This window comes from Hypanus sabinus, chromosome 9, assembly GCF_030144855.1.
Source record: "Hypanus sabinus isolate sHypSab1 chromosome 9, sHypSab1.hap1, whole genome shotgun sequence".
In the NCBI taxonomy this organism is placed as follows: Eukaryota; Metazoa; Chordata; class Chondrichthyes; order Myliobatiformes; family Dasyatidae; genus Hypanus; species Hypanus sabinus.
In genome coordinates this window covers 113,468,184-113,494,562 of record NC_082714.1, presented here as the reverse complement: position 1 = coordinate 113,494,562, position 26,379 = coordinate 113,468,184, and the positions used below count along the sequence as shown (strand labels likewise).

Sequence of the window (26,379 nt, the reverse complement as noted above, 5' to 3'; positions counted from 1 at the left end):
AGTTATATTGGAGCCATGGATCCATTGATTGAAATCTTAGTATTCCTGCTGAATCATGAGAGGTTGATGGGTTGATTTCCTTAGGCCCTCTCATTGATTTGGCAATAGACTACATTGCCCACTGCACAAAAGGTTGAATCTTCCATTTAGTGAGTGTTTAGGCTGTTTCTCTGCTTAGATCCCCATTAGTGAGGCACAAATTACTCCAATTGGACCTCTGACTATTATTATGCTGGTACAGAGTCCTCTGAGCCTCAATTCTCTACCTCCTGTTCTATCACCCTTGTGCAGTCATTTGTTGTACTAAGAGAACACATCATTGAGCACATTTACAAGGAATGTTTGATGCAGGAAAGCAGCATCCATCATCAAGGATCCCACCATCCAGGCCATCTCACTACTACCACTGGGCAGGAGGTACAGGTGCCTGAAGTTCTGCACCACCAGGTTCAGGAACAGTTATTGCCCTTCAGACACCAGGCTCCTGAAATAGAGTGGATAACTTCACTTACCTCCACACTGAACTGATTCCACGACTTACAGACTCACTGTCAAGGACTCTACAACTCACATTTTCAGTCTTGTTCATATACTTTTTGCACAATTTGTCTTCTTTTACGTATTGGTAGTTTGTCAGTCTTTGTGTATACACTAACATAAAGTCTATTGTATTTCTTTATTTTCCTGTAGATGCCTGCAAGAATCTGAGTCTCATAATAGTTTATGATGATTGAAATGTACTAATATAATAACTTCGACTTTTTGAGGATCTCTCAAACATTCTCAGAAATTGTCAAGTCAAGTCAAATCACTTTTTATTGTTATTTCGACCATAACTGCTGGTACAGTACACAGTAAAAATGAGACAACGTTTTTTCAGGACCACAATGCTACATGAAACAGTACAAAAACTACACTGAACTATGTAAAAACAACACAGAAAAAAACTACACTAGACTACAGACCTACCCAGGACTGCATAAAGTGCACAAAACAGTGCAGGCATTACAATAAATAATAGACGAGACAATAGGCACAGGTAGAGGGCAGTAAGTTGGGGGAAGAAACTGTTACATAGTTTGGTCATGAGAGCCTGAATACTATAACCGAATATCAGAAATGAAAGCAAGGAAAACACACTAAAAACACTCAGCAGGTTAGGCAGCATCCATGAAAGGAGGAATAGTTACTTTCAGGTAAAGCAGCTGCAGTTCCTTTGATTTTAATTGGACAGCAATTGTTTAATCAGTCTCCAGGTACAGTCATAACAGAGAGCAGGCAGAATTCTGTAGAACTTTGCTACCACTAAAGCTGCAGTAAACGCTTCAGCCATGCAATCTAGTTTAAACACACAAGGTAAAATTCTAGAAATCACTTGAGTAGTTTTTCATTGATTCTGCTGTTCCTCTTTGTTCTTCTGTGAATGCTTGCAAGAAAATGAATCTCACGGTAGTATACAGTGACATATCTGTACCTTGATGATAATTTTACTTTGAACTTTGAATTGGTGATTGCCTTAGTTACATGCGAATGTACCCTGGAGAAATTATCCTCAATACTTCTCAATCATGCGTTTAGCCACAGAATTACTTTTCTGCAGAAAGTGATTCTTTAAAGGTATGACTTCATATGCAAACAGCATGAGATCATGTGGTTGTGGAATGAATACTGCCCTTGACATCAAGTAGAGCTCCCTTAACCAATTTATACATTTTTAAGTAGTAAGGACTTGACTGAACATATCTTGTGGAAGATGAGATGTCCATTAGTACAATCTGTTTTAAGCCGAGTTACATAACTCCTTCTGAAGCACAATTTGAACCTACAGCTTTCTGATTCACCGACCGTGCCAGTCACAAAGCCAAGTCCCACGGAACTGTCTGTTCATGACTTTTGCCCATCCCACCGCTGACAGCTCACCGTCAGCCTTTAGCACCTCATACAGGGATTAGATGACTCACAGATGAAATATCATTCCTTGTGGCATTACATTTTTACTTCAGTTTATAAAGTGCTGAACGTTAAAAGTTTATTAGCTCCAATATATAAGTAGAAAATTAAGCAATTTTACCACTGTTCGCTCTTCTAATGTGAATTAGCTATAGTATCATGGAGGAAATCCAGCATTAGCTTCTGAGTCTTATACCTGCAGAGTTAACAACTAGAGGAAGCTGCTTTTAGAGATTTGCTGCTCCCAACTTAGTAGAGGCTTCCCCAGTGTGAAATTTTCCATGTTCAGCACACACATTGTGGGCCGAAGGGCCTATTCCAGTGCTGTGATGTTCCATCTTCTAATCAGGGGAACACTAAGCCTCTGTAGTCCATCCTCACCCCAAGGCAACCTAAAAATATTCTGCTTTGGTGTATGATATTTTACTGAGCTCCTCTGAATATTTATCAGCCTCTACACTTTCAAAAACAAAATTGTGTGCAGTTTGTTATCCTGCAAATAAATATTACAAACTCTAATGGATTTTAAAAAACAAAGTAATTTTAAGTTTAATTATTAACTTACAATGTTTCAGTGTCTATCATAGTCGCACAAGCATATTGCATTCTTTATGTTGCTCTGGTTAGTTGGAAGTTTTTTCTTTTGGCTTTATTTGATTTACTCCCTATGTGAAACCAGCAGTGTATTGGCAGTTAAGTCTACAACTGCCAGGAATCATGCAAAATTGAAGCCCTTCAGCAAATAATGTCAGGAACAATGAAATCCATACAATAGTCTTTTCTATTTCTTTGTAGATAGTTCCTTTGAGGTTGGTGGCCAGTACTGTTAGTCCACCACTCATCACATGACCCAGGCAAATATTTCACGGGGCCAGATGATCTCAGTTGTTTTGGAGAGGCAGGGTATTTGGAATTGTTGTCTGATTACTGTTAGGATCAAAGCATTTACACTATTCCTTCTCAGGAGATTAAGTAAATATAATTGAAGCTAGGGTCATTTAGATTATACAACCTTGTGGAAGGAGAAGAGATCCCCAGCAGAATCCTTTTTCCTCGGGTAAATAAACATATTTCTAATGTTTCTTGACTTTTTTGCATGGACTTCTCACTTTTATCTTGGAATACAATCCTTGATATTAAGCCTGTTTCTCCATGAGAAAGGTATTGCCGCTGGTGTTTCTTCAAAATGAGAATCTGTCAAAATGCATCATAAAATAAACCAAGGTTGAGAATTCTAATCCATCCCAGACAGTTATTTTGACAGTTCCCTGGGACAAGAGGACTGGATGAGGGATATGAGGGATTTGAAGGAGAGTGTAACACTCTGTTAAACATGATCAACCCCACTTCAAACACATTTAATAATAATTGGCTGTAGGCATTAACTGATGTCATGTAAACTAACAGGGCTAGATAAAGCAATTGTGAGCCACAACCTATAATTGATTTGGACCAATCAGGCCAAATGATATAATCTCCACCTAATTCTCCCTACACTACACATTTTTGTTAGAAATTAATAATTTATCTCCCTGAGACTTATTGCATAATTAAAATTAATAATATATATATAAAGAATTGCAATTGCAATGAACATCTACATTAATGTAGGATTTTATATGAAGTACAGTGCCTTAGAGAGTATTTATCCCCTCCCCTGAAGTTTTCATGTTTTATTGTTTTACAGCATTGAATCACAGTGGATTTAGTTTGGCTTTTTTGACACCGATGAACAGAAAAAAAGATTCTTTGTGTCAAAATGAAAACAGATCTCTATAAATGATCTAGATTAATTACAAATGTAAAACACAAAATAATTGATTACATAAGTGTTCCCCATTCGTCTTTACCAAACTGCTGAAGCTCTGTCAGATAATACGATAGACCAAATCACCACTGGTGCAGCCAGTTGGTTTTAGAAGTCACATAATTAGTTAAATAGAGATCACCGTGTGCAGTCAAGGTGTTTCAATTGATTATAATAAAAATACACCTGTATCTGGAAGGTCCAGCTGCTGATGAGACAGTATCCTGGCAATAACCACACCATGAAGACAAAAGAATGCTTGAAATAACTTTGCTAAAAAATTATTGAAAAGTACGAGTCAGGAGATGGATACAAGTAAATTTCTAAGTCATTGAATATCCCTTGGAATACAGTTAAGTCAATCATCAAAAAATGGGAAGAATATGGCACTGCTGTAAATCTGCCTAGGGCAGACCATTCTCAAAAACTGAGTGACTGCGCAAGAAGGGGACTAGTGAGGGAGGCCATCAAGAAACCTATGACAACTCTGGAGGAGTTAAAAGTTTCAATGGCTGAGACAGGAGAGACTGCACGTAGAAAAACTGTTGCCCAGGTGCTTCACCAGTCACAACTTTATGAGAGAGTGGCAAATAGAAAGCCATTGTGGAAAAAAATTCACATGAAATTTCAGCTAGAGTTGCCCGAGGCATGTAGGAGACTCTGAAGGCAGCTGGTAAAATGGTCTGATGAAACCAAAGTTGAGCTTTTTGGCCAACAGACTAAAACACAATGCTTGGCGTGAGTCAAACACCGCACATCATCAAAAACACATGATGCACCATCAATAACTCACTCTGAGACGTAAGGCGAGATATCGGCTTTTATTGACTGGAAGAAGGAACCAGGAGTGAGTGACCATCATACTACGTCCTGGAGACTGAGAGAGAGCATAGGCCTCAGATCACCTTTATACAGGGGTCTGTGGGAGGAGCCACAGGAGCAGTCAGCAGGGGGCATGTCCAGACAGGCACACGTAGTTCACCACAACACACCATCCCTACCATGAAGCATGGTGACGACTGCATCATGCAGTAAGGATGCTTCAATGCACCGAGCCCTGCAATGTTTGTGAAGGTAGAGGGTAAAATGAATGCAGCAAAATACAGGGAAATCATGGAGGAAAACCTGATAGAGTCTGCAAGAGAACAGCAACTTGGAAGAAGATTTGTTTTTCAGCAAAACAATGACTCCAAGCATAAAGCCAAAACTACATAGGAATGGCTTAAAAACAGCAAAATTCATGTCCTGGGTGGCCAGGTCTGAGTCCAGACCTCAATCCCAAATCAATGAGGATTTGTGGCTGGACTTGAAAAATGCTTTTCACTCACGATCCCCATGCAATCGGACAGAGCTTCAGCAGTTTGGTAAAGGCGAATGGGGAGTTATTGCAGTGTCCGGATGTGCAAAGCTGATAGAGACCTATCCACACAGACTCAAGGCTGCAAGGCTGTAATTGCTGCCAAAAGGTGCATCTTGAAAGGGGAGTAGACTTATGAAAATAATTATTTTGTGTTTTATGTTTGTAATTCATTTAGATCATTTTGTAGAGATCAGTTTTCACTTTGATACAAAAGAGTGATCTTTTTCAGTTAATCAGTGTCAAAAAAAGCCAAATTAAATCCGTTGTGATTCAATGTTATGAAACAATAAAACACAAAATCCTCCAAGTGGGGTGAATACGTTTTATAGGCACTGTATAATCCCAGCTACAGAGCAGCCGTTTGCTGAGGTTTCTAAAGGCATTTCATGTTGTAAAAATTCTAAGGATCTATGTATCTCTCCTGCAAATTGTTATAATACTGCCTCAGACAAGTGAGTCAAAACACAGACACTGGAAGTTAAAGGTGTGTTTATGCATATAAGTATGAGTCATTTCAATAAATGATTTATTACACCATGACTCCTTTTAACATATTGCCATCCTTTCCGTTACTGAAGGGCAACCATTGAAAATTTCTTTGAAGGTACAACCACATGATTGATTATTCCTATTGTACATATTTCCTTCAAACTACCTCTGCCTGAGCAGTAATTGCCAAATCTCTTTGGAGTCCATTGTGAACTTCCTTCCTTCCATTCCTTTTGTTTTCTCCCTCGCCCAGCTGCTGATGTCTCCTGGTGTGGGCAGACTCTCACGTGGGGCAACTGCCCAAACTCATATCCATGCTGAGGTCCTGTCAGCCCTTAGGAATTCCACTTAAAAACATTATCAGGTGCTCAAGTCTTGATGCCAAGAAACTCCTAGACCCTTCTATCATTCTGCAGATCTCCAGATGAAATTATCCAAAAGCCATTCCACTGTTTCATGCAGCAACCATTCAGAACATCTCTCCTTGGCATTGCAGTACCTCCCCCAATCCCTGACCTCACTGATTACCTACATCTTGCCCAACCTTTTACATAACCACAGTGTCAGCCCCAATCTCAGCCCCCTTCTCTGCATCAATATGCCCAATCTTGAAAGAAGGAAATTAGAAATACTTCTAATTATAATGTTATGTTCAAAATGAGGTTTAATATCACTGATGTAATTTGTTAATTTTATGGCAGTAGTACATTGAAATACATGATAAATAAATATAGAGAAAAATTGAATTACAGTAAGAGTATATATGTCTATTAAATAGTTAAATTAAAATAAATTTTATGCTGTAGCTTTCTATGACTCTCTAAATAGTGCTAAAAGACAAACAAATAAAGTAGTGAGGGAGTGTTCATGGGTTCAATGTCCATTTAGAAATCAGATGGCAAAGAGGAAGAAGCTGTTTCTGAATTGCTGAGTGTGTGCCTTCAGACTTCTGTACCTCTATCCTGACGGTAACAGCAAGAAGAAGGCTGGGTGGTGGGGATCCTTAATGATCAACCTATGTGGACCCTTAACCACAGTATCAGTATCTATGGTGGAAAACTGAAGAACCAGTATTGAATCCAACACAAAATATCATGCTATATTTCTGGTATTCTTCCTTCATTTCCCATCACCAAATTCACCATTCATCTCCTCATGCTTGCAGTTTTCAGAGATTAGCATCCAACATTAAAAATGTAAATATACATGTGAAAATAGAATTTACAAATCTGATGGAAGATTGTCAACATTTTAGTGCCAGGCTGCTTCCAGCTAAACAGTGTTTTCTCCTATGTATGCACATACCTGGTTGGATAGCTTACTGGATCTGCATATGGTCAGTGTAAAGGAAGCCCCTAATTGTAAAGTTTCGGTCTCAGAATCCTCCGCAAGGATCAAGGATCAAGTATCAATTTTATTTACCAAATACACTTGCATTCACATATACATTTATATTTACATTGCTGTGGAGCAGTTGGCATGACATGCAGCAAGAACAACAATATTCAATAATTATACAGATTATGCAGGGATTATATAAATAGAGTTAAAAGTACAGATATGGAATAACACGTGCATAAGTACATAAATATCAGTATGTATTTACAATTTAAAAAGCATTATAAAAAGTGTTTAAATTGTTCACAGTGCAGTGGCGTGACTGAGTTAACAGATAGTAAAGCTAGGCTAAAACTTCTCCCTTCTGTTGCAGCTGTTATTAATATTAATGCTTCTGTCTAAAAGATCATTATGTTTTAATTTGGCTCTTAAATCTGTGCAAAACAGGCCCTCAGTATTAGATTTCATTGAATGTCTAGCAATAAGGCCTAACACTATGCCAGTAAGTCATGGTGTATGTGTGCCAGTCTGGGTCTTGTTCAGTTTAACATAGCTGAACATTGTCAAATCTGTTCAAAACAGGCAATGCCATCTGGCCTGTCAAATCTTACAACAGAGGAGGCTCATTGATCAGACACTAAATTTTGCAATAGAAGAGGTGGGTCTGCATACCTTTTATAACACCGTGACTGGATGTCCTTAAATGCAAAAACATTTACAATCTCAGCAACCAGAGTAATTGTATTGAGTTCTTGACTACTCAAATGTAAAGACCCTTAACAGTGTTGAAGTGTAGGGGGTTCTAGCAGTTCATGTCTGTAGCTTCATGAAAGCAGTTACACAGGTTCTAATGAAGGACTGTGACCCTTATCACTCACGGAATTGAGTTCAAGAGTCAGGAAGTTATATTACAGCTTTATATAACTCCAGTTAGGTGCATACGGAGTTTTGCTTTCGGTTCTGCTTGCTCCACTTTAGAAAAGGATATGAAGACTGTATCAACTGAAGCGTAATGGATATTTACTTTCCAGGGCCCAAGGGGCTTATTGTTAAACTCAGTTTTCAAACACTGTGACATGACCATTCCAAAGGGTCAGAGTTGTTGGTGATGAAGTTAAACTTTTGACAAATATTCATTGTTCAGCTTTTTGTACTAAGCAAGAACCAGTGTCTAGTTCGTAGCATAAATTGAAGCAGCAATCGGTTTGAAGTTGGACTCACAGCTTTGTAAACAGTGTTACAGAATACAGACTGTTAGCCCTCAGCAGGCGATTGTCTATTGAGGTCTGCTTTGCAAAGTGAAATGACCTAGAGACTTTGTCTCTGTATCAGCCAAATGTAAGACAATTAGGTTATGTCATTTAAAACATTAACCATGGTTATAAGTTGGGAAATTTGTGTACTCAGAGGACTGGCCTCACAAGATTCATTGGGAATGTTTGGGATCTCTGTTGCCAGAAGCTTGATAGACATCTGTGTGAGTTACTCTCTCTCAGCAAGGGTATCTGGAAAACATACACAGATAATGTCACTTAGTAGAAAACAGCCTAAATATCACAAGCATTGGGGATTGTTAGGACTGACAAGGAGAAAGATGGGGTTATTGAAAGAAGACCTAGAATTCATTGATTAAAGTTTTGTTTCTTTGACTCATCATCTACAACTCGTTGGTATGCTCTTCTAATTGATAAGAATTGTATCTGTGTTTTGAAATCCTTTGTGGTCTGTAAATCTTCTGTAATTCGGAAAACATTTATAAATTAGAAATCTGTGTGAGTATTAAGCATACATCATTAAAAATAAAATAGCTGGAAGCATCTCCTCCTTGGTAGGGAGGGGGTCCCACCGCTCAGGCAGAGGGTATTGGCAGCTAAACTCACCACAGAGACTAGTAAGGGAAGAAAGCTAACCTTTGAAGAGGAGGTAGACACAGTATAGTCTCCTAATAGTTGGGGTACCTGTATATCGTAAAGCTGTATTGAATGGGGCTTAAAATCTCCTTTTGAGGTTCAAGCTTTACTGTAAGTGAACCCAGTCCCATCACAGATGAAATGTCTCAGAATGAAACATTGACAGTTTATTCCCCTGCCTGACCTGCTGAGTTCCTCCAGCATGTTGTGTGCTTCCCAGGTGTAACTGAAATGACAAATTTGTGGAATTGGTGATACACAGCATTAAGTCAGTGCTGCACAAGGACAGACGTACCCTCCTACCTGCACCATGTGGTTCAGACATTCCTGGGTATTGATTCATGCCTCAAACAAGTTGATGCAACCTAATTCTATGTTGTCTGCATTTTCCCAACATAAAGTGCCTAAGAGAGTCATAGACTCATTGAACACTACAGCACAGAAACAGGCCCTTTGGCCCATCTAGTCCATGCTGAACTATTAATCTGCTTAGTCCTATCAACCTGCTCCCAAACCATAGTCCTCTATACGCTTCTCATCCATGTACCTGTTAATAGTCCTCTTAAAAATCTCAAAATAAAACCTGCATCCACCACTTATGCTGGCAGCTCGTTCCACACTCTCACCATCCTCAAACACTCCTAACCCATGACTTTTAGTTCTACCTTGATTCTACTCTGTAGGTTTCTAATTTTTCCCTCTCCTGGACTCTTCCTTCCTGCCATTAGTTTAAAGCTCAGTCTAAAACACCAGATATTTGATGCCAAATTCACTGTCACCCCATGGTTGGATGGAATTTATCCAATTTGAAAATTCCTACCACTACTTCAATTGAAATTCCATCTCTATACCTCTTGGTCAGAGAGCTTTTAAGCACAAACTCCAGATATCCCAAACATCCCTCTGTTGTTCCAGTGTTGTGGAATGGCTTCCTGAATATAAAACTGGTCAGAATATTAAGAGCCAACACAGACCTGTCCTGAATTCTGTATTAAGTAGCAGGGGTGCACCTTTAATGTCACAAGTGATTCTGCAAATGCTGGAAATCCAGAGCAACACACACAAAATGCTCAAGAAACTCAGTAGGTCAGGAAGCGTCGGTGGAGAGATAATTTCTCCATAGCTGCTGAGTTCCTCCAGCATTTGATATGTTACACCTTTAATGATGCATTAATAGAGGGAATGGCCTCCTCGTACTTTCTCTAATCTCTGATTCTCATCCTGAAGTTTTTAATGACCACCAATTATTATGAGCATTCATAATAATGAATATTATGTTTATTATGTGAAATTTGTTAACTTAGCAGCAGCAGTTCAATGGAATGCATAATCTAGCAGAGAGAGAAAAATAATAATAAATAAATTAAACATAGTAATAGAGAAAAAAGTAAATCAATTTTGTATATTGAATATATTTTTTTAAATATGCAAAAAACAGAAATACTGTATATTAAAAAAGTGAGGTAATGTCCAAAGCTTCAATGTCCATTTAGGAATTGGATGGCAAAGGGGAAGAAGCTGTCCCTGAATTGTTGAGTGTGTGCCTTCAGGCTTTTGTATCTCCTACCTGATAGTAACTGTGAGAAAAGGGCATGTCCTGGGTGCTGGAGATCCTTAATAATGGATGCTGCCTTTCTGAGACATCACTCCCTGAAGATGTCCTGTGTACTTTGTACATTTGCACATAAGAAGTACTGCAGATGCGGGAAATCTAGAGCAATAGTCACAGTGTGCTGGAAGAGCTCAGGGGAATCGATAGTCGACATGTCGGGCCAAGAGTCTTCACCGGTCCTGATGAAGAATCTTGACCCGAAACGTCGACTGTTTATTCCCATCCATAGATGCTGCCTGACCTGCTAAGCTTCTCTGGCACATTAGAAACATTCACCTATTGTCTTCCCCTATGTAGTTTCAATGGGACAGAATCAGAATGTCACACACCCAGTGATTTTGTTTCAATAGCCACAGATGTATCATTGGAAGTGAAATTGTGAACACTATAAAGAAAGAGATTTTGGAGATGCTGGAAATATTGAGCAACACACACAAAATGCTGAAGGAGCTTAGCAGGTCAGGCAGCATCTATGGAGCGGAATAAGCAGTTGACAATTTAGCCTGAAACACTTCAGGACACAAACTTTAGGACTTTTGCTTAGGAGGACCATTGCAGCTGCCAGGCAAAGACTGAAGCAGTTCACAGCTATCGTAACAACAGTAAGGCTGCAATGGATTTGCAGTGTGATCATCACAATGTCTTAAATCAAATTCTCTGTCAGCCCTGCAGACCAGTCAGTGCTGATCAATGAGTCTGTTTTAGATTTGTGGCATTTCTGGAGAAAACATGGTTGTGCTTTGTTGTCGGTCTGAACTGTTTTCATATGGGCTGTCTGAAGGATCTCAGAAGGATAAGATGGCAAGATAAGTTGCCAGACATATATAATTGTCTGGTCAGCTGCACCGACTGGTGCCTGACTGACTGTTTGCATCGTGGCCTGGTATTGAAACACCAATGCCCAAGAATGGAAAAACATACAAACCCTACCGCTCCCCCCCCCCCCCCACTGCCATTGAACACATCTGCAAGGAGATCTGCCATAAAAAAAGTAGCATCCATTACCAAGGGCCCCTCCATCCAAGCCATGATCTCTTCTTGCTGCTGCAAATGGGAAGGGGCTGCAGGAGCCTTAGCTCCCAGACCACCAAGTTCAGGGACAGTTATTACCCGTTGACTATCAGTCTCCTGAACCAGAGTGGATAACTTCACTTCCTTCAACATTGAACTGATTGCACAACATATGGACTCCTCTCTGACAGTCAACACTGCTGCAGCTCCAGGATGTGTGCTTAGCCCACTGCCCTACTCTCTCTACAGCACACAAATGTCATGTAGAAATTTGCTGATGACACAACTGCAGTATTTCAGATGGTGACAAAGAGGTGTACAGGAGTGAGGTGGATCAGTTGGTCGAGTGGTTTCAACTTCATTAAGACCAAAAAATTGATTGTGGACTTCGGGAAGGCAAAGGCGAGTGAACACACATCAGTCCTCATCGAGGGATCAGCAGTGGAAAGGGTGAGCTGTTTCAAGTTCCTGGGTGTCAACATCTTTAAGGATCTATGCCGGACCAACATTTTAATGCAATTACAAAGAGGGATGGCAGCAGCTATATTTCATTAGGACTCTAAGGAGATTTGGTTTGTTACCAACGACTTCTGCAAATTTCTACAGATGCACCATGGTTGCATTACCATCTGCTATGGAGGCATCAATGCACAGGATCAGAAAAAGCTGCAGGAAGTTGCAAACTGATCCAGCTCCATCATAGGCACAGCTTCCAGGACATTTTCAAAAGATGATGCTTCATAAAGGTGACATACTTCCTTAAGGATCCCAAACACTCAGGACATGTCCTCTTCTCATTGCTAACATCAGGGAGGCTGTACAGGAGTATGAAGACACACAGTCAATATGTTAGGTACAGCTTCTTCCCCTCCACCATCTAATTTCTAAATGGACAATGAATCCATGTACACTATGTCATTTTTGTTCTCTTTTTGCACTGCTTTTTAAATTTATATATATATATACACATATATATATATTTCTTACTGTACTTAATGTAATTTACAGTTGTTTTTTAACATTATGAATTGCATTGTGCTGCTGCTGCAAGATAACATGTTTCATGATGTATGCCAGTGATACTAAACTTAATTCTAATTCTGATTTTCAAGGACTCCACAACTCAAGGTCTCTGTATTATTTAAGTATTTATTTATTCATTGTTTATTATTATAATTCTTTTGCATTTGCATAGTTTGTCTTCCTCCCTTGCACAATTGCTTGTCAGTCTCTGTGTGCAGTTTTTCATTGTTTCCATTGTATTTCTTTGTTCTACTGTAAATGCCTGCGAGAAAATGAAACTCAGGGTAGTATATGATGACATATATGTGCTTTGATAATAAATTTGCTTTGAATTTTGAATGTTATGTTGATGGGATTCCAAACATCTGCACTTTGATGATGGAAACATGGTGGTTAGGCTGCATCACCGGAATGTTGGATAAGCAGATAGGAGAGCAGATATGCTGCCTCCAGCTGAACAAGCAAAAACACTCCCAAGGAGGTCAGTGGCAAATTTCAAGAATTCCTTCTTGTCAAACTTGAAGCATTTTAACAGGTTGCACCTGTACGAAATATTGGTTGGGCTGCACTTCAGAGTGTTGTGTAAGTTCTGTTCATCACACTGCAGGAGTTCAGAGGCAGTCTTAAAGGGAATGCAGAATAGATTCACGAGGGCGCTCCAAGCCATGGTTATAAGCAGAGATCAGATATCCTCCTTTCCTTTCGCCCCTTTGTCTACTCTCATCTCCTATCAGATTCTTTCTTCTTTTGCCCTTTCCTTTCTCCATCTATCATCTCCCAGCTTCTTACTTCATCTCCCTCGCCCACTCCCACCTGGCTTCACCCATCACATTTTACCTTGTACTCCTTCCTCTCCCCACGCCTTCTTATTGTGGCTTCTTCCCCCTTTCTTTCCAGACCTGATGAAGAATCTCTTCCCAAAGCATCCACTGCTTACTGACCTGCTGCGTTCCTCCAGCATTTTACATGTGGGTTTCCTGCATCTGCAGAATCTCTTGTGTTTAGAGATGTGATAGGCTGGGTTTATTGTCCCAAGAGATTATGCAGATGCTGGAAATCCAGACACAGGATGCTGGACGAACAGGCAGCATCTGTAGAGAAGAATAAACAGTCAATGTTTCTGGTCTGATGAGGAGCATCGACCAGAAACAGCAACTGTTTTTATCCCTCCATGCTTTCCAACCTGCTGAGCTCCTCCAGCAATCTGTGAGTTCCTCTGGGTTTATTCTCACCAGAACGTAGAGGACTGAGCCCTGACTTCATAACATAAATGGCAGACAGTATAGACGGTGCTCGGGCATGAGAGTTTAAAACTAGTTAAAGTTAAAGATAGGTTTTTCAGCCAGAGAGCTGTGACTACTTGTAATTTGACGCCAGAGGAGGTGGCAAAGGCAGTTACAATTACAACATTTAGAAGGATTTGGACAGGTAGTTCGATGTGAAGGGGGTGGAGGGATACTGGCCTAGCACGGCAAATGCGATTAGCATAGAGGTCATGACAATAGACAATAGGTGCAGGAGTAGGCCATTCGGCCCTTTGAGCCAGCACCGCCATTCACTGTGATATTGGCTGATCATCCACAATCAGTACCCCTTTCCTGCCTTCTCCCCACATCCCTTGACTCCACTGTTTTTAAGAGCTCTATCTAACTCTTTCTTGAAAGCATCCAGAGAATTGGCCTCCACTGCCTTCTGAGGCAGAGCATTTCACAGATCCACAACTCACTGGGTGAAAAAGTTTTTCCTCAACTCCATTCTAAATGGCCTACCCCTTATTCTTAAACTGTGGCCTTTGGTTCTGGACTCCACTAACATCGGTAACATGTTTCCTGCCTCTAGTGTGTCCAATCCCTTAATAATCTTATATGTTTCAGTCATGGACAAGGTGGGCCAACAGGCCTGGTTTCTGTCTTGTATCATCCTGCAACTCTATAATTCATCCAGAATCTTGGGAGGAACCTGCTCATGATCCCTTCATTTGGTGAAGTCTCATGTATGTTGGAACCACAGTCTTTGAGAAGAGGCGAATTTCCAAAATTGAGGAAGCAAACTTGAAAAGAAGGCAATGCAAACACCACAAAATGCTTGTAATGTTATGGTCCAAGGCAGTATTTCATTCACAGTGAGGACAAAGGAAAAAAATGATTTATTCAGTTCAATTGTGCACACATCAACAAAATCAAAATAGCTGTCTTCCAGCTTATTGGTCAAATGAGCAAAGTGTAATGTAGGCCCACCAAATCTATCTCATAGCTACCTTCCACGCTGAAGTTACTGAAGGTGTGCAGGTTATAGATTTGCCAGCTATAAACCGAGTCAGCCCTTTATATCGCCCCGGATCCCACATTACCGGATCTCATCCCAATATTCATTTGGAATGAGTTTCTGGGAAGTAATTATCAGGAAACGTGAGTTACACAACTGTTATTCTGTGATCTTACTGATACCCTTCGGTAGTCACCTCCAGCTGTGAATTCCATGCTCAAACATAATTTTACAAGAGAATTGTTAAAGTTTACCTTGAGCTTCACTGCCTGAAGGTTGCTTCCTAGTAATTTAACCATGCTTGTGATCAGCATTGAGATCAATAGAACTGAATGCAGGGAGCCAAGTATGATTTAAACTTAGCCCATTTAAAGCTAACTTTATTTTGCATTTGGCATTTTTGAACTTTGAACTTCTACTTCTATGGTCTAGATATTGTAGTAGCATAGGATCTATCATTTACCTGCACTATTATTTTCAATGAAAATCTTGTTGTTAAGGAACATTGTGCACTCACCAAATGGACTCCATGCCACATCGCTGTATGTGTTTCAGTTTCCGCTGTATGCATGGCGCATAATATGCGGTGCTAGCTAGCTTGCTTGTGAATCTACATAGGCTATTTATTCAAAGCAGATGCACAGCATAAATGTTTCTAAGAGTTTCATTCTAATAGACAACCGAGTTCTTTATAAACCACAGAAGCACTTAGTGTAATGCTTTGCAGCACCAGCGATTGGGGTTTAATTTCTGCTGCTGTCTATAAGGAGTATGTACGTTCTCCCTGTGATCATGTGGGTTTACATAGGGTTCTCCAGTTTCCTTCCACAAAGCCATATGGGTAGGTAAGTTGTGGGTATGATGTATGGTGTTGGAACCATGGTGACACTTGCTGGCTGCCCCCAGCACATCCTTGGACTGTGTTTGTCGTTGATGCAAATGACTCATTTCAATGTACGTTTCGATGTTTTGTTGTACACATGACAAATAAGGCTAATCTAAATTTTATTTTAAAAGTCCCAGCCTAATGAAAGCCGTGCACAGATTTTTCACCCCTGAGGTAAAAGGAATAAATTTCCAGCAGTTTCCAACGTACTTCAAAATCTGTAAAGGCTACACATCAAAAGGACCATGGGTGAAGATGTGGTTGAAGAGCAATATATAAACATGTTTATGTATAAACAAGTTTTCTTATATAAAACTTCATAATATACACACAGTAGCCATTTTATTCAGTACACCTGTACACCTGCTTGTTAATTGTAAATATCTTATCAGCCAAAAATATGGAAGCAGCTCAATGCATGAATGCATGCAGGCACAGTCAAAGGGTTCAATTGTTGTTCAGATATCCGAATGGGGAAGAAATGTGATGTAAGTGACTTTGATCATAGAATGCTTGTTGGTGCCAGACAGGATGGTTTGGATATCTCAAAAACTACTGATTCCAAGGATCTTTACGCACAGCAGTCTCTAGAGTTTACAGAAAATGGTGCGAGAAATAAAAATATTCAGTGAGTGGCAGTTCTGCGGGCGAGCATGCCTTGTTAATGAGTGAGGTCAGAAGAGAATGGCCAGACTGGCTCAAGCTGACAAGAAAGTGACAGTAACTCAAATAACCTTGCATTATAACAGTGGTGTGCATGAGCAGCTCTGAATGCACAACATGTCAAACCTTGAAGCGGATGTTCCACAGCAGCAGAAGTCCACGGTAGGCTCTACTTCTGTACCTAAAAAAGTGGCCACTAAGTGTACATGACTTTTTCTACTCTTGCTTTTTTTTGTCTAAAATTGATAATCAACATTTAAAATCAAGTAGTTATAATTTTTCATCACCTTGGAGAACTGATGACATGTATTTCTCTCACTTAGAATTCAGAGTCGCTGGACACCTGTATTCAAAGCATTCTCTCTGCTTTGTATCCTCCATTCAACGCCACAGCTCCCACAGTGCTCAGTCAAATCTTCAGGGTGATTGACACCACGTATAAGGGGGATGGACTCCGCTGCCTATTGGATTTCTTGGTTCCAGCAAAGCGCATCCTAGAGACTGTGCAACAAGATGCTTGTGTAAGTATGGTGAATAATTGTAAACCTGTCCTGAAATAAAATCACAAGAATGGATCAGGAAGACAGACACTGGCACGAGCCAGGCCAGCACTGAAACCCTTTAGCTTTTTATGCTAAGAAACCATATCTCCTGCATGGTGTCCCACAACGTTTTGTATGCATGTTCTTAGAACGTACAATCTGGAGCATTGCTTAGCTGGTGGATTTTCACCAGACGTTGTTGGTACAATGGTGACAAAATGAAAAATATTTATAACCAGAAGAGACTGTGCAGATGCTGGAAATCCAGAGTAACACACATAGTATCGGGGAAGGTGGGTGGGTGGGGCAGAGGGATGAAGTGAGAAACTGGGAAGTGATAGGTGGAAAGGTAAAGGGCTGAGGAGGCCAAAGTTCAAAGTAAATTTATTATCAAAGTACATATATGTCACCATATACTACCCTGAGATTGATTTTCTTGCGGGCATGCTCAATGAATCCAATAACCAAACAGAGTCGATGAAAGACCACACCAAAGGGCAGACAACCAGTGTGCAAAATATAACAAACTGTGTGAATACAAAAAGAAAGAAAAAAATACTAATAATAATAGCATAAGTAAGCAATAAATACCAAGAACATGAGATGAACAGTCCTTGAAAGTCAGCCCATAGGTTGTGAGAACAGTTTAGTAATGGGGCAAGTGAAGATGAGTGAAGTTATCCCCTTTGATTCAAGAGCCTGTTGGCTGAGGGGTAATAACTGTTCCTGAACCTGGAGGTGTGAGTCCTGAGGCTTCTGCGCCTTCTTCCTGATGGCAGCAGCAAGAAGAGAGCATGACCTGGGTGGTGGGAGTCCCTGACGATGGATGATGTTTTCCTGTGACAATGCTTCGTGTAGATGTGCTCAATGATGAGGAGGGCTTTATTCTTGATGGACTGGGCTGTATCCACTACTTTTGGTAGGATTTCCATTCAAGTTTGAGACCCTTCATCTGAGTTCCTCCAGCACTTTATGGGTGATAAGGTGAATTCTTCTTATCTCAAAGAAGTCTATTCCTGCTTCCATTCTTTGCATCTTGTGTCTTGTGTCATATGGCTCTGGATGAAGAAGTATCTTCTCATCTCCTACCTGGATGGTGCCTTATTTTGAGAGTATAATTCCTTGTTCTAAACCACATAAGCATTTTAAATGACATCACTCCTGTCAAACACAAGGGAATATTCAAGGTGCAGTTTGCTTAAGCAACATACACAAAGTGCTGGAAGAACGCAGCAAGTCACATATGGAGAGGAATAAACGGTCGCCGTTTCGGGCTGAGACCCTTCACCAGGACTCAAGCAGTTTGCTTAATATCCTGTCATCCCCTCTCCCAGGAATCAATCTACAGGAACTATGCTGTGCTTCCTCTATTACAAGAACAGCAGAAAGTTAACCCCTCCTGTGACTCCTGTGGCTTGCTCCATCTGATGACTCCTCACAAAAAGAGAACTCAAAATTGGCTTTGTAATACAGAAGTAAGAGTGAGCTGTCTGGTGCCCTGTCTGGGGGAGGGAGGGATGGGTTGCAGTGGGGTTGGTAGTAGGGAACAAGCTGAATCTTGCAAGCAGCAGGCAATGTGGAGCCTAGAGTTCGGCCAGAATGCATTATCCTAAATTTACTGCTGTTACACCACTGATGTTTAGGGTGGCAATGAAGATCCTCCAACTTTGGCAGTGTTCAGGGATTCCTTCATCATGTCAGTAGCTTCCCCATCAGTTTTCACTACTGTCAGTCATGCTAGTCCTGGATGGAGACTTAGGAATACTGTTGCACTCAGATATAGAAAGATTAGAATGCATAATTAAACTGGGTGCAAATCATCGGAAGGAGCAACTAACGAGAGTCCAAAGTTAGCTTCAGTCAATAACATAAGCTTCATTTTGCACCATGTTTCTTTGACTAATACTGCTTCCTTATTGGAATTGGAATTGGAATTGAAATTGGTTTATTATTGTCACATGTACTGAGATGAAAGGCACAGATGTATACAGCTTTCATATAAATTAATTTATCACACAGATCAGAGAGGTAGGCACAAGATGAAACACTAATACTACAGAATCATGTGTAGCGGCTACAGAAAAAGTCCAGTGCCGATAAGTAACAAGCTGCAAGATCATAACAAGGTAGATTGTGAGGTCAGAAGTCCAACTCATGGTACTGGAGAACTATTTAAACTTATATCAAATAGTTACACTTCATAGTGGTACATGCTTTCAGGATTTGTACCTTCTGCTTAGTGGGAGAGGGGAGAAGGGAGAAGGTGCAGGGTGGGTGGGGTCTTTGATTACACTGGCTGCACATGGATTTACCTGGATGAGTACAAGCAAGCAGATTATTAATGATTTATGCAAAGATTTATTTGGAAGCTTCTACAGTCTTAATTAAGGCATTTGTTCATAATTTTCCAAGTAACATAGCTATAAAATGCAAAACATTCTTCCTAGTAGCTCTGATCAAGGTTTAGGTGAATTGACACTTGAACCTAAGCAATATCCTTTGGATTTTATACTGAGTTTAATTGTCTTTGTGAATAAAGAAATTAGGGCTTGAAGCCATTATTTTCCCAAAATAAGTCTTGACATGTTTGCAGACAATAATTCCTCTCAAATAGGTCTATGAAATCAGAAAGCTGGAAGAACTTACTTCATGAATCCTATTTGGATGATGTGATCAATTTGAAGATGTTTAGATCTGCATTAGTTAATGCTGATCATCAATACAGATCACTTTTGAAAATGAGGGCTGAGAGACATTTATTCTAATAAAAGTGAAATGCAAACTGTGGATGCACCACAGAAATCTTCCACATAAGTGACACTGTGGGGTTTGTTAAAAGTTGATGCAAATTAATTTGAGTTGACTTTAACAATACTCACTGTGTTTCCCGATGAAGGAGTTTAGGGTCTTGGAGCCAAAGAGTACTTGGCAAGCTCTCCTGATTGTTTACTGAATTCCGTTGCAAGGAGAATGTTGCACCATAGGAATATGCCAACTCCAGAAGATGTAGTGCACCATTATCGAGAGGGCAATACTCACAGGTTTCACTCTTTTATTTGTAACTGGATTGAGCAAATGGAATGTTTTAATTTAACTTCTTATTCCCACAGTAAGTGTACAGGTTATTTTTGATGGAATACACTCTGGCTTTTGTGCTACAAAGTAGTTTAACCTCATACTAGCAGTCCTCATCGTACAATTGCCTGTTTCCTTTTCCCACAGACTCTGCCTTGTGACCTGTTTTAGCATAATTGTCAAATTGTTGCCTGATTTCAAACTGGTTTAACTTTTGCATGGCTGCGACCTGATTAGTTTGAGAATAACCCATACTAATTGCTGCATTAAGACAAGAGGGGAAACATTACCAGTTTCAACATCATCTCCTGAACCATGCTGCACACAATCCTTACACTTCACTGTACACGAGAGGTGGGTGTGCTAGTAAAACTCCAGCACTCTGGCCCATGACCAGAGGAATGTTGAATGCAGACATTGTTAGCGGGATATGCAGCTGGACACTTGGAACCAGCTTTTACACTCTTCCTAGCCAACAAGAGGAAAATAACTATATCAAATCCAGATGATTTATTTGTTGTTTGGCGGATACACCACAGAAATACAACGATTCAGCTTGAACATGCAGTCCAGATCAGTTCCAAATTTATTGAAGGTGAAAGTTTATTTTCTGTTTATGTTGGAAAGAAGTTTCCTTTTGGAGAACATTAATTAACTACTGTGAACAGTAATGTTGCCAGAATTTCAAAAATAGCAATCTGAAAACTATTACTCCGCAGAGTCCCCAGTGATTCCCACTAGCTGAATATTATGTCTGCCTCTACAGAATGGAACGCATTTCAACAAGAAGCATTTCTTCTTTACCTAATTCTGACTGATTAGCAGCATATTTTTATTTTCGTTCAGCAGCGAGCAAGCATTGCATGTGGGTGCTAATTCTGCCCTCAGCTGTTTGATGCATTAAACTCTGCAGTCTGCCAAACTGTCTCAAGATCCCGCATTGGCTCAAGCTCTTTTCAAATCATTTGGCATTTGCTGAGGTCTTCATTCAAAATGCTAATTCATTTCTTCCCATTATCAGTCGTAGCTGAACCTGCTCTGTAGTCCTGGCACGTTATGTTTTGATCACATACACTCAGTGTCCACTTTATTAGGTACAGGAGGGAAACCTTCTGCTGCTGTGGTCCATCCATTCAAGGTTCAATATGCATTCTGAGACGCACTTCTGCACACCACTATAGTAACGTGTCGATAGTTGAGTGACTGCTGCCTTCCTATCACTCTGGCCATTCTCCACTGACCTCCCTTAACAAAGCATTTTCAGCTGCAGAACTGCTGCTCACTGGATGTTTTTTTCTGTTTTTCTGCACCATTCTCTGTAAACTCCAGAGACAGTTGAGCATGAAAATCCCAGAAGGTCAGCAATTTGAGTAAGATACTCAAACCACCTCGTCTGGCACCAACAATCACTCCATGGTCAAAGTTGTTTAGATCATATTTCTTCCCCATTCTGATGTTTGGTCTGAACAACAATTGAACATCCTGTTCTTCTTCTTGCAGTGTTTGTTGGCAGTTGTCAGACCAACATAAGATGCATTACTGCTACCTATCATGTATCATTCAAGCTCACCAAATATTTTCTTCCAGAAAGTCTTCCTCCACCATCCCTTTCACATTTGTGCCATTACAACCGCACGTAGTACTATGAAAATTAAAATCCCCTGACCATTAGGTATCAAATTTCTAGCATTCCATTGTAGGATTTTTAAAAAAGGGGAAAAAAAGGAAAAATTAGAAATAAAAACATGAACATTCCTCCTCTGACCATTAGCTAACAAACTTCCAGCATTCCAGTGTAAAAAAGAAAAAAAAGAAAAAATATAAACAATCTTTCTTTGAAGTCTAAATATTACTTATCCTTCCTTGTCAAGCACCATTAATAACTTCTAGAGTTAAGTCTTTTATCTCCAGATTTTTTTTCCTGTAGCTTTTAATATAAATTATTTTTTTTCTGTCCTACTTTTAGCTTGTGCTGTACAATTTAGTACATCTACCATGAAAGCAAGGAACTTTAGTTTATTAGCAATCAATGCATCCTTTATTTAAATATGCACTTTACACACTGACTTTAATCTATCTGTATTCTGAAAATTGATCGGTTCATTTGGTCCAGTCTTCTGTACTTTCTGAAGAACCACTGCAAATGGTACGTCATTGCTACCTGAACATGCTGCACTTCCATAGCTTTCTTATATACTAAACACCCTGTATAAGCAGAGCTGTGTTCCCCTTCACAATTGCTACATTTTGGCCTTATGCCTTCTCCACAATTACCATAATCATGTTCTCCACCATATCTACCACTTTGATTTTTACCCCTGCACACAGCTGCTGCATGATCGAAACCTCCGGCATTGAAAACATTGCAGAGGGGGCAGCACATAGACTTGATCCATAAAACTCATATAACCTAAATTAACCCTAACCAGCAACTTTTTTCCATCAAATTTAGTCAACACCAATAAGCTATCTATTCTTACTCTTCCACAAAAACCTTTTAAACATTAGTATCTACAGCTTTCCCTCCCAACTAAATTATTTTTTACTTGGTCCAGGGATACATCTGGAGACATCTCTGTGGTTACTCCCCAAAGCCATTGTTGATCAATATAAATCTTTGATGTAACTTTCCTTCCACCCAGAGTTTTTAATCCTAAAGCTTTCTCACTGTGCGTACTATCTTCACAAAACACTATGAACACCCATCTCTTAAAAGTCTTACACCCGCAATATCTCCTAATACTTCTTTCAAATTCTAGTTAATCCAATCAGATTGATATCAAAAACAGATCTACATTCAAAACTTAGTAATACCTTAAACTCTTTCTTTCTTATTTTGTTTAAATCCTTCATCACTAGACAATAAGCCACTATAATCTTCAATTCACTGCTCATTTTTCTGTTTCACAGAAACCTGACATTCACCTTCCTCTATACAGCTCCTATCACCTAATATCATCTCCCATGCACTACCTCTGTCTTCTTTACCACTTCCTAACATCTCTGATACCTCGATACTTCGCTGCCACAACCCAGGTCCAATTCTCTCCCTCTCCCTTAAACTCCCTTTCCTACACTTTCTTGCGCCCCTCTAACTTGACTATATCTGCATGCCATTGTGCACTGAGTTGATGCCACATGATTGGCTGATTAACAGGTGTACCTAATAAAGTGGCTACTGACTTTAACCAAAGAAATAGGGGCAGCAGTACATCACTCAGAGCCTCAAACCCCCTTTGCTGTTAAATAAGGTTGGAGGAGAAGCGCATTATATTCTGTTTAGGTAGCCTCCAACCTATTGGCATGAACATCGATTTCTCCAGCTTCTGGTAATTTTCCCCCTCCCCTTCCCCCTTCTTCACTTTCTTCTTCTGACCCCCCTCTTCTCCTCACCTGCCTATCAACTCCTCCTGGCGCCCCTCCACCTTTCATTTCTCCTATAGTCTACTCTCCACTCCTATCAGATTCCTTTTCCTCCAGCTCTTTACTATCACTTCCCAGCATCTTACTTCACCCTACCTCCCCACCCACATGGCTTCACCTATCACCATGTAGCTTTTACTCCTTCCCCTCCCCCACATCTTCTTATCCTGGCATCTTACCCCTTGCTTTCCAGTCCTGATGAAGGATCCGGCCCGCAACATTGACTGTTTCTTCATTTCCATTAATGCTTCCTGACCTACTGAGTCCCTCCAACATTTTGTGTGTGTGTCAATAAGGTTGTATCTGTTTCATCCACAAGATGCTGGAGGGTCTCATCAGGTCAAGCAATATCAGTGGAGAGAAATAAAGGGTCAATGTCTCATGTTTTTCTTTAATTTATTTATTTATGGGATGTGGGCGTTGCCAGCTAAGCCAGCATTTATTGCCCATCCCTATTTCTTAAGAGTCAGTCACATTGCTGTGGGTCTGGAGTCACATACAGGCCAGACCAGGTAAGGATGGCAGGATTCCTCCCCTAAAGGACATTCCAGATGGGTTTTTACAACAATCGACATGGTTTCATGGCAATCAGATATTTTTTTAACTTCAAATTCACCATCTGCCATGGTGGGATTTGAGCTCATGTCCCCAGTGTGTAACTGGGTCTCTGTATTACTGAATCAGTAGTGATTACCACCATGCCAAATCTCCCCATGAAACCCTTCATTAGAACTGAAGACCAAAGTACGGTCCTGATGAAGGGTCTCAGCTCAAAACTTTGACTATTTATTTCTTTCCATGGGTGCTGCTGCCTGACTGGCTGGGCTCCTCCAGTATTTTGTAGGTGTTACTCTCGCTTGATTTCCAGCATCTGCAGAATCTTCCTTGCCTGCTTCATCCCTGTCCTCAGCATCACTTTTCCAGTCTCTCCCCATCCTCAATTTCTTGCTTTTTGTTCAATACTCTATCAGACTCTAACTTGAATAGGTTCAAATATGCAGCTCCACAGTTGCCTGGGGAAGAGGATTCACAGTCCTCAGAAAGAGAATAAAAACTCCGCCTCATCCTTGTCTTAAATAAATTACCCTTGATTATTAAAACTATGCCGACGAGCTTCGGTTACCACTACCAGGTAAAGTGTCCTCTTGGCGTCAGCGCCATCGATCTTCTTCAGAATCTATACTTCAAGAAGGCCAGCCTCAACTTTCTAAACTCCAATGAGTTCAGGGCCAAAGGTGAGCAACTTTTAGCTCCATTAGTTGTCTGGTGCTTTTCTTTCTCTTGTGAACAGCCCCTGCTTACAATTACTCATTATAATCTTAAACAATATCCCGATTCTTGTTTTCAAGCCATTACTACTGAAAAGTAAACAACACAGGTTAAAAATTTGACTTTAATTCCAACAATATCAACTTGTATCTCAGCACAGAAGCTAGAACATTATGGCAGTGGTACAAGTCATTGGTGAGTCTGCACTTGGACACCCTGTTGTAGGACTGTTAAATTAGAAAGAGTGCAGAAAAGATTTGCGAGGATGCTGCCAGGACTAGAGGGCCTGAGTTATAAGGAGAGTTTGGCCAGGCTAAGTCTTTATTCTTTGGAATGTAGAAGAATGAGGTGTTACCTTACAGAAACATGTAAAATTATGAGATGCATAAGCAAGGTGGATGGTATCAATCTTCCTCCCAGGGTAGGGGAGTACATAACTAGTGGGCATACTTAAGGTGAGAGGAGAAAGACTTAAAAGAGACATGAGGGGCAACATATTCACGAAGAGTGTAGTGAGTCTATGGAATGAGTTTCCAGAGGAAGTGGTTGAGGCAGGTACAATAATATAATTTAATAAGCACTTGGATAGGAATGGGCTTTGGAGGGATTTGGGCTGAATGCAAGAAGTTGGAACTAGCTGGCACGGAGTGGTCGGGCCGAATAGCCTGTAACTGTGGTATTACTCTGTGACTCTATATAGCTTCTTTAGTGTATTGATATTCTCTGAATAGCTTCAGGAGGATAAGGAAAGCAAAAGTTTACTGAAAAAATATTTTGTGAACCAGACATAAAGGGGATAAAAATGAGACTGAACTGCAAGAAATTCAGGGGCAGAATTTCCTCCTGGGGCTTAGAAGCTGAAAATATGGTGGGCAAGAATAGAGTCTGATTCTGATAAATGAAAGTTAGGTTTGAACAAGACAAACCCACATATCAAAAATAAATAGACTATTTCTCATGTGCTTTTATTGCTGGATGAGAGTTTTCCTGCAGATGAAATTGTAATTTTTTTTCCCCAGTGGTTCACTCTGCCTTCTAAAACCCATGCACACTCCTCACTGGAACAGCTTGAGAGGAAATTATTCTGCGGGAGTGTGCGCCAGCTGCCAGCCAGTGAAAATGATCAGGGGATCATTGGTATTTTTATGCTCTCAGTTTTATGGTTTACAAAGCTATCCCTAATATAAACCAAGTGGTCTTCTAAGCTAGCTGGAACACAATTTTTCACCAATTCACAAATCTGTTCTCTGTTTAGCTGTGCCAGTGCAAGTATTTTGTGAGTCAGAAATATGCCAGTTAAGTAAGAGGGAAACACAACAACAGATAAATTAAGCCAACACTTGTATCAATGCAGAGTGAGCAGTTTCAGCTGCTGTTCTGTTTATGGACAACCTTCCCAATATTCTTCGCAAATACAAAGAGATCCCCGTTCAGCTCGCCAACTACCGTAAGCAAACTGGCTGGAACTGCCACAAGACTTGACTGTTATGTATTCCCTCTGCTGCAGTAATCTAGGCACAGAGCTGCTCTATCACTTAAGGCAAGATGACTGATACATAAGCAAACTGTCTGCTCATCTTTGTCAGTCACACATATGTTATTAGAAGTAACTATAATTGCTAATTACTGTAGTTCACTAATTGCTAATTCCAAAATGTTCTCCAAATTTATCCACTCTTTGAAAATAGAAGTGTTTCCTAACAAATTTTTGTGAAAAGCTTGCCTCTAATTTTGAGACTATAATCCCCTCTTCTAT

General features: G+C 40.2%; 1 protein-coding gene across 4 annotated transcripts in view; it reads left to right on the top strand.

The window, feature by feature from the left end:
• LOC132399738 (pleckstrin homology domain-containing family G member 4B-like) overlaps positions 1-26,379 on the top strand; it is a 223,190-nt gene that overhangs the window by 71,835 nt on the left and 124,976 nt on the right. For all 4 annotated transcript variants that reach the window (XR_009514053.1, XM_059980440.1, XM_059980439.1 and 1 more), the window contains exon 2: positions 16,638-16,835. Coding sequence is in view for 3 of the 4 variants with exons in the window: in XM_059980440.1 (XP_059836423.1) it covers positions 16,638-16,835 (198 nt within the window). In the remaining variant the exon portion in view is untranslated. The remainder of the gene's footprint in view (positions 1-16,637; positions 16,836-26,379) is intronic.